The 8,921-nt window shown below is 35.3% G+C and overlaps 1 protein-coding gene across 1 annotated transcript; it reads left to right on the forward strand.

Moving 5' to 3' along the window:
- Positions 1 to 2,433: 2,433 nt before the first annotated feature.
- LOC135072984 (cytochrome P450 6B1-like) lies at positions 2,434 to 6,360 on the forward strand. Its single transcript, XM_063966984.1, has 2 exons — positions 2,434 to 3,702; positions 5,465 to 6,360. The coding sequence occupies exons 1-2, from the start codon at positions 2,487 to 2,489 to the stop codon at positions 5,632 to 5,634; spliced, it is 1,386 nt and encodes a 461-aa protein (XP_063823054.1). The 5' UTR covers positions 2,434 to 2,486; the 3' UTR covers positions 5,635 to 6,360.
- The last annotated feature ends 2,561 nt before the right edge of the window (positions 6,361 to 8,921 follow it).

Here is an 8,921-nt window from a genome sequence, read left to right on the forward strand (position 1 = left end):
TAAAGATACTTGTTCCTTTGATTTTTTAACAGAATAATATTCAGAAATCGTAGATTAACTCAAATTCCTGAATTTTTATTGAACATTACTCCCGATTGGATACTATTTTAAATCCCATTTATGGTATCTAGTTGTTATGCTCGCTTTTCTCATAATTATTCAACAGGTGGTGAAGAAATTGTAAAACTTACATTATTATGAAACAAAATAACAGCATTTTCTATTTCGAATTGCCTAAAAAACAAAAGAAAATCAAACACTAATAAAAAAGAAAACAAAAATACCAATAAACAAAAGAATATCAAACCTTCGAAGCGTTCCAAAAACAAAACACAATTGCATGTTATTCATCTGTATCATTGCATCCGTGCTCCGCTATAAAGTTGACCCGCGGCGACGCGCGCTGCTACTGCTCGGATAACAAATCTGCACCACAGCTGCGGGCGCGTCTGAGTCCGATTAATATGTTATACAGGGTGTAAGGGACAGATTGACAATTTTTAGCGTAAAAAAACCCAAATGTAATAGGTAAATAATATAAAACATTTCCACGTTAGTTTTTTGTATTGTTGAGTATTTTTATGGGCACCTTGAAGCTTTTAACTCTCGTCATTGCAGTTCAAAATAAGTAGAGAATATAAAAGTGACTTTAAAGTCTGAACGTACTAAGTCAAATTCTTTAAATTAGTTTTTGAAAAAAATTATAATGTAGAATTTTTAAACCATTTATACCCTGTATTGTTTTATTCCCTGCTAGCCTCTACAGCTCGGCACACAAAATTTAATACTGATGGTCGCTTACCAAAACTCGATTTTAAATTGCATACAAAAAATGTTTTTTCCTTCTTACTTAAACAATATTGTTCACAACAGCCTTCACTGTTGACTGATTTATTGATTGCATAATAGCATTGGTTAAAGACTAGGAATGATGATAGATTAGCTATTTACACGAATATTTGTGAAGTAACTTAATTAGAATAACCCCGATCTTGATTGATTGGTATCAGAAACTCTATCAACATTGTTTAAATATTTTGCAACATAACGTTAATAATTGACTCTACTAAACGTCAGTGGTGGTGGATAGTTAAAGTTGGTTACAGTTTATTAAAAAAAGTCTTTCCAAGTGCTTTAAATAAAAATCATTAAGTACCTATACAGGGTGTCAGTACGAGTTATAGTCATAAAGTGGAAAAAAAAACATAATAACTACGTTGTTTTGCCAGTGTATTATGTGTATTTTATTATTATTTTTCATTCCACAATTTATGTAGCAGTCAGTATACAATATGCAGGTCTGATTTCTGTATTGAGTTGGTACTACTTCAACGCCTAACCACTGGGTATGGGAGAATGTAATATCTGTTTGTCCAATAAATTCTGGTCCTCCTACTCTACATATAGGATTGAATACGATTTAGGTCATAATTTAATTAAAAGTAGATTTGTAAAACAAACTATACTAAAACCATAAAATAACTGAATACTTTTTACGTTTTTGTTAACACTTAAAAGAAGAAAAAAATGAGAGTGAACTGTAATTTGATTTACTGCATTATTTTGTTGACTTGTGCGATTTGATTACCTTCACATTAGTAAACAAAAATACCATAATCAAAATAATATTTTTCGAACGGCTTACGCCATCTACTGTTTAAAACTTGCACGAACAGACACAGCGGCTGCGTGGCCATTGCAGTGCTTAAATACAAACTATGTTGTGTGAAATCCAATAGATGGCAGTTACTACATTAAGCGCAGTTTCAACTGTGTTTGGTCTAGTTCTAAAGCTGGTTAGTAGATGGCGTTTGACAAAATAAAAATAAGAGAATCGTAAATAGCATTATTGATAGATGGCATTTTTTGAGAATTCGATAGCTGCGATGGCTTAGTGGTTTCATAAGGCTTTCTTTAAAACCTTAAAAAATAATACATGAAATTAATGTAATAAAGATGTTGACTTGATAATTTTATGTAATCAATGACATCATATTCCTATTGTAACAGCTATTAAAAAAAACAAATCACCAGCTAAATTGAGGCAAGTACATAAATTCTAAGTGTTCACGTAGACTCATAATAAATACTATAGGAAACGATCTAATTGTATGGTGCTATGTTATAATAATTATTATTACAGGCATACCATTGTTATAACAATACAATTTAGATTGTTGTCACCGCATAATTAGAATAATTCAATGAAATAATATATAAATGCAAATCATAAACGATAAATTAGGTATTGACAGGTTAACTGTATCTTTTAAAATTCAGTAAATCACAAGTTTGTTCAACTCAACGCCACGTTTTGCAAAAGCGCCTATGCGTCAGAGAAAACGACTTCCGATCCCGAGTTCAATGGCACCAACCATAAACTTGATGATCAAGCGCATTTCTCGCACAAAACGTACCGTTACTCTGACCCACTCACCAGCCTCCGGCCAGTTTTCATTCCAACGCCTCACGCGGCGAACGTCAAGATGTTCTTCGAAAGTTTCGTACTAAACATAACCGTGATACTCGTTTTGATCGTCGCTCTCACTTTCGACTATGTCACCAAGTTCTTCAGCTACTGGTACATACGCCACATCCCTAACAAAACACCTATTCCTTTCTTCGGAACCGACTACTTCAGAATTTTCGGCATCAGAAGCAATACAGATCAAGTGAACGCGCTCTACTCACAGTACCCCAAAGAAAAGTTCGTCGGAAGCATCAAAAGTCGGATCCCGGATTTGATAGTGAAAGATCCGGACGCTGTAAAGACGATACTGTCTACAGACTTCGCGGATTTCCATTGCAGAGGGCTCGCCTTGGACAAATCTCAGGATGTTTGTTTACGAAACAATTTGTTTTACGCCGAAGGAGAAAAGTGGACTCTACTCCGAGAGGGATTGAAATCAGTTTTGAGCAACCTAAAGTGCGACTCCGAAGCCAGCCTGCATGACTGTTTGTCAGGAACAAATGGAGATACAAATGTTCAACAGTTATTGTCTAAGGTATTGGATGGAATTTTCAAGGACTTGTTATTAGACGAAAGTTCGGACGGGCGAGTTATATCCGACATGAGGTCGACGGTTCAGAAACGCACTTTTGTTGACAGGTTCAAAACTTATTTAAAACATATTTTTCCTTCTTTGTACGTGATGTTTGGTTTAGTAACGATGCCGGACAAGCTGTCGTCAAAAACGAAAAATGAATTGGAGAAATCTAAGTTGGCTGAAATCATAAAGGAAGGATCGGTTTTCCAATTGGGATTGAAGGAAAAGAATAGATCGTTAAGTGACGTTGATTTTGCGTTCGCAGTGCTATCAACATTTATAACAGAAGGCTACGTCCCTTGTCATAACTTGCTGACAGCAATTTTGTATGACTTGGCGAAGAATCAGCAGGTTCAGAAGAAAGTTCGAGAATCCAATGAAGAATACCTAGATGCTGTCATCAAAGAATCATTGAGACTTCATCCTCCTTACTCCGTTGTTTCTCGTCAGTGTATGAAGATGTATCAATACCCAGAGAGTGATTTGGTTATTGATAAGAAGATCACCATCAATGTACCGGTAGAAGCAATGCACAGAGATGAAAAATATTATAAAGACCCAAAGAGTTATGCCCCAGAAAGATTTTTGGCTGAAACGTCTCCAACACACAGCTTTGCCTATTTGCCTTTTGGGGCTGGCCCAAGAAAATGTTTAGGTAAGTATGCGGAAATATCCGCTATGCATGATATTAAAATCATATCACACGTACAGAAAGTAAGTAGGAATGAATTTAGCGGACATTTTTATTCAAATAACTGTTAGAACATAAAATGAAACAACAAGCTTTTATGTCAAGTCATTAACTAACAATAACGCCATATAAATACCGTTTGACCAGACGAACTTTCTAATAATTTAGGTAGGTATGCATATTTTATATCAGAAACGGCATAAGTTGTCACACAACTTTGACCCTTATGTCTGGTACACACATTTTACATAAAGGTACAGAATACATAATATTATTTTGTTTATGAATAACATTTAGAATTCGAGTCATTTGTTTTATCCTAATAATATTGTAAACAAGAACATTTTGATTTTGGGGACGGATGTATTGTATGGTAATTAAGTTTTATTTTGTTTGGAGTAAGTACTTACAAACAACTAAATGAAACTGAACACATTTGAAGTTTTTGAACTTTACGTAAACGGAGTTTTTAGGTACCTACAATCTAATGAATAAAACTTATTCTAGAAATACTCATAAAAGCGTATAAACTAATAATAACTGTAGGATTTGAAAATTAAAGGTTATTTGACTAAGAAACTATACATCATTATTTTGTTCCGAGACTTTTTGATGATATGTTTTATAGAATTTTTTACATAATCAATTTTATCTACCTATTCACACTTCAATCAACCCGTTATTGACCTCAATCGCTTCACATGTATTTTGTAGTCATTTCTACAAGGTGATTGAGGACATCAGTTTTTCTCAGTAGGTCATTACATCCTATAAAAACTTAGTTAAATATGTTATTGGACAGTTATTTACTGAATTAAAAATAGCATTTCTATTTCAACAACTGAGAGATTCCGACTGATGGAGATAAAAGGGCGTTTTTTTAAAAGGAATATTTATTGTATTTGAAGGAATATTCATTTTAAGAAAATTCAAAGGTTGTTTTGTCCAATGACTGGCAGCGTCCAATGAATGTCGGTTTACCCTAGGTAGACTATAAGTAGTTTTGGGCTGACACTGTGTAGGTTTGTTGTCGACACGAAAAGAAGAAGAAGCTCTGGCAATGCGCAAGAAACCATTTTAAGACTTTTTTTGGTTTAAGTAGAGTTTTGTAATAGTATTTATTGCCTCAAAGAAGCAAGTATAATAAACAAGTAACAACAATAAATCCTAGGGTTAGGTAAACACTTTTCATTCATGCAATATTTAATCATAACCAAACTAACATTATCATATTGATGCAATTTGTCATTATTATTCACGTTGAGGCTTGTCTACATTTTAATTATTTTATGACATTTTTACAGTCCTTAGCTTGTTTAATATCCCCCGGGACTACTCAGCCTTCACTGGTTGAGTTTCATTGGAGGCTAAGCTGTAGATCCAGGCTATACAGAAGTGGCAGTAATGGGAAAGAGTGATGGGAATAGTCCCGTAATACTCTGTCAGCCGGAAGACGTAGCGTGGGCAGGCCTCCCACTAGGTGGACCGAAGATCTGGTGAAGGTCGCGGGAGGTCCCTAGATGCGAGCGGCGCAGGACCGGTCTTTGTCGAAATCCTTGGGGGAGGCCTTTGTCCAGCAGGGGACTTCTTTCAGCTGAAACGAACGAACGAACTCTGTTATCACCCACACCCTAAATCAATAGTTATTTTAGATTATTGTAAATATTAGAATACGTTTTTGTACATTTCATAGTACCTATAACTAACATCTACAATTTATTTCCAGGTGAACAACTATCAATGCAAATCTCCCGTACGGTGACCAGAGCAATCCTGAAGAGGTACCAGCTCGAGGTCTGTGATCGAACACCGAAGGAGCTGACCCTGGCTGACCACGGCTTTGGAAGAGCCGTAAATAGAGATATATGGCTAAGATTCAAGCCTATTAGTTATTAAGTTTCTGTATTGTTAGGTTTAAACGGTGATAGTAGATACTTTGCAACGTTAAAGTTGTTTTTGACATACCTAAGTGAGGGTTTTTTTTTTAATAATAGTAATTTAACTATTTATTTATTGTGTATTTTAAGCTGCAGGGTTTTAAAGATACAAATTAGAATTAGAAAAAATGTATTAACAACAATCCCAATTTATTTAAAGTCTTAATTAATACATGAGTAGGTACAGCTAATGATAAAGATTTAGACTAGAAAGGGATTGTAGGACATAATATTACCTAAAAGTAAAAAAAAAACTGCTCTCATAATAGCACTCTCTTTTTGATAAATTATGAGATTAATTTAAGTAACGTTTTTTTGCATTTTAGATAAATCTCCAAGTAGACCTACTCTTAACAACGTCTAATCATCATCTTAACTACAAAAATCCCGTTCGTGACAGTAACTGCTAATCAAAATTAATTACCCGCTGTTTTCCAAATAAGTAGGTATGCTCTACTTCGTACAGACGACAGCACGTCAAGATATTACACCTTATGTACTTGTAACAAGTTCTATTTTTGAACAAGATAGTATAAATGTGTCTGACTGTACGAGTACTTAACCAAGCCATATTGCTCTCAAGTATAGTACATTGTATAATTATATAAGTGAGTAATTGCTCGTATTTTGACTATAAAATAGGATTTTAAATCTAAATATTGGGTGTACTTTATCATTAAAAGTTTGGAACATAAAACTGCATTTTTTTACTACAATTCGTTAGGAAGTTAGAACACCTCATGAAGGCACATATTACACTTATTACCTATCTAATCTACATCTTTTTGCTCGTTACAAAGATAGTATTATTATGTGCAACTGTTACTAAGTAGTGGTTACAGAAATTACATTCATGGGCTCCTAAAAATACAGAGTGTGGTTTTGTAAAACAACGCCCTGTATGGTGTTAAATAACATGATAAATCTTGAACAGAATAAATCAGAAAGATTTGCAGGTTTAGGTTAGTCAAACAAAACTTTCAATGTAAATAATAATATTTATTTATGATATGATGGTTTTTCAAAATCACCTTTAAACGTCCTATGATATTGTTTGACGTTAACAACATGTAATCGTTGGTTTTTCAGTCAAATGGACGTCACAATCCACAATGACCAGTCCTGCGTCCAGTCTAGGTACTTCCCGCGACAGCAAAATGTAATATTAGGTAGGTATAGCAATGTTGAAAATCCTACTTATAATAATATAGTTTGTGTGGATGTCTGGAATTTAGTATTCAAAATAAGCAGTTGTATTAAGAAAACCTACTTATCTGTCTATAATAACGTAACTGTCCATAAAAATGGTTGCCGCACACCCGGCCCGCCCTGGTTGGTTTCGGACTCTCAACCATTTATTCACTAACCACTGCCTCATACAGTAATTTATAGTTTTATCTAACTCAGTTTCAGTCTCCATCAGTCACCATCTCCTAATATTCGGCCAAAGAAATGTCCTATGAGTCGAGAGAACGTCATAATTCACAACACTGTGCGTCGGTGGCCATACATCAGCGGATTATAGGACAATCCTGCCGTGAAATATTGCGTTTTAAATCGTGCAGGCTTATGCACAAAATACTTTCATTTGCATCAAAATGCTTTTTAAATGACCGTACCATTAACCTGACGTTCTGGATAACGTTGGTTTACGCCACAAAATGGGTACATGCTAGTGGTTTTTGATTAAAATGAGTTAATTAGTGCGGTAGTGAGCGTTACGAGTACATGGCTGGTGGCTTATACTATAGTTTGATAGTAGGGCTGTCGAAATGTAAAAAAATATCATTAATATTTTACATGGTAAGTTAAGGAAAAGGTACTTTCAGTTAAGTAAGAGGGATGATGATTATCCATATCGGCACTTCGAAATGTACATTTGGCACGAGCTGAGAAAATTAAATGGTTACAAATGAAATAGATACTCAGTTGCTTGTGTTTGCCACGGAATTATATAACAATACGTTAACAATGAGAGCTATCGTTTTTATACTTTACTAACAGTTGGCACCCCTGGCGATTGACAGGACCTTACTCTACAGTGGCGCTATCTTGATGAGTGCAAATGCGATAGTCCTCCTACCACTTTGGCGCTCACCAGTTGGTGCCACTGCCTTCGCTACTAGCAAGTGACAGGACCTTACTCTACAGTGGCGCTAACTGGTGAGCGCTAAAACGATAGCCCTCATTGATCGGCAATTGCAATCAAATTATGTAGAATACTGAATTTCTATTCGACTCAAAGAGCCCTGCCGCCCGGCCTTAGGTTTCTGTGCACGAAATAACTGAGGGGCGTCCCTTATTCGACCTAAAAATGCACACGGAAAGATGGTAACCCTATCGCGTATTTGCCGGTCCGTTCATGACAGGGTCCATTATCAGCGTTGGGTATGAAAAATATTTCCTCTACGACCCGCCTCGCGCGTCATTGTCGCATATTGATTTTAAGAACGGCGAGTGATTGGACTGAAAGTGAACATTTTAAGGGCTTTTGAAGTTGATTATTATGGAAAAATATTGAAGGAAAACAATAAGGTATCTTAAAGCTATCTTGCTGGACTTTATTCATATAACCGCCGGTTGTAAGTTTTCTTCTTCTGCTACCTATAAAATCGATTTGTGTCATTGTGAAGCTTATGAATCAAATAAGTTATTTTAGATGCCTAGTCTCTTGGAACAACGAGAAGGCCTCTGAATAAGTAAAAAAATACCTAGTTAAGAAATCGAATGTCAAGTCTCCATCTTGAAAACATTAAACTAATGGTTTAGCGAAAATTATCTAGGTATCTACTAAAATAATTTATTGCCATTAGTTACCTTTGTTCTTTGTTCAGTATCCAGCACATCTACTTATACATTTTTATTGCAGAATCACAACTAATTTAGATGCCAGAGATTTTAAGCCGCCACCAGTAGATATTATTAAGCCCTTATTATTTTTGAAAAAAATATCATCATCTCAATTAAGCCCTAATATCTACCCTTTTAATGTCTGACAGTCCTTTATGTTGAAAAAAGCCCTTTTAGTTGCACTGACGATGTGGCGGCAAATTACGTTTGCATTGCACTAAATAATTCACCCGGTTTTGCTTATAAAACTTGCACGAGCGCGGATTGGCGCGGTGTCGACGTTGCTAATCAAATATTTTTATGATCGACGCCTTTTTATGGCCGGCCTGTTTGCAAAACTGAGTAGGATTAAGTTATAAGATATAGCGGCTGTAGCGAAGATAGCTAGCAGATTAG

This window comes from Ostrinia nubilalis, chromosome 6 (genome assembly GCF_963855985.1).
Source record: "Ostrinia nubilalis chromosome 6, ilOstNubi1.1, whole genome shotgun sequence".
Lineage (NCBI taxonomy): Eukaryota > Metazoa > Arthropoda > Insecta > Lepidoptera > Crambidae > Ostrinia > Ostrinia nubilalis.

Coding starts and splice junctions, on each gene's coding strand:
- LOC135072984 (XM_063966984.1), top strand. CDS start 2,487: ATGTTCTTCGAAAGTTTCGTACTAAACATAACCGTGATACTCGTTTTG. Junction 3,703..5,464: donor TGGCCCAAGAAAATGTTTAG/GTAAGTATGCGG, acceptor ATTTATTTCCAG/GTGAACAACTATCAATGCAA.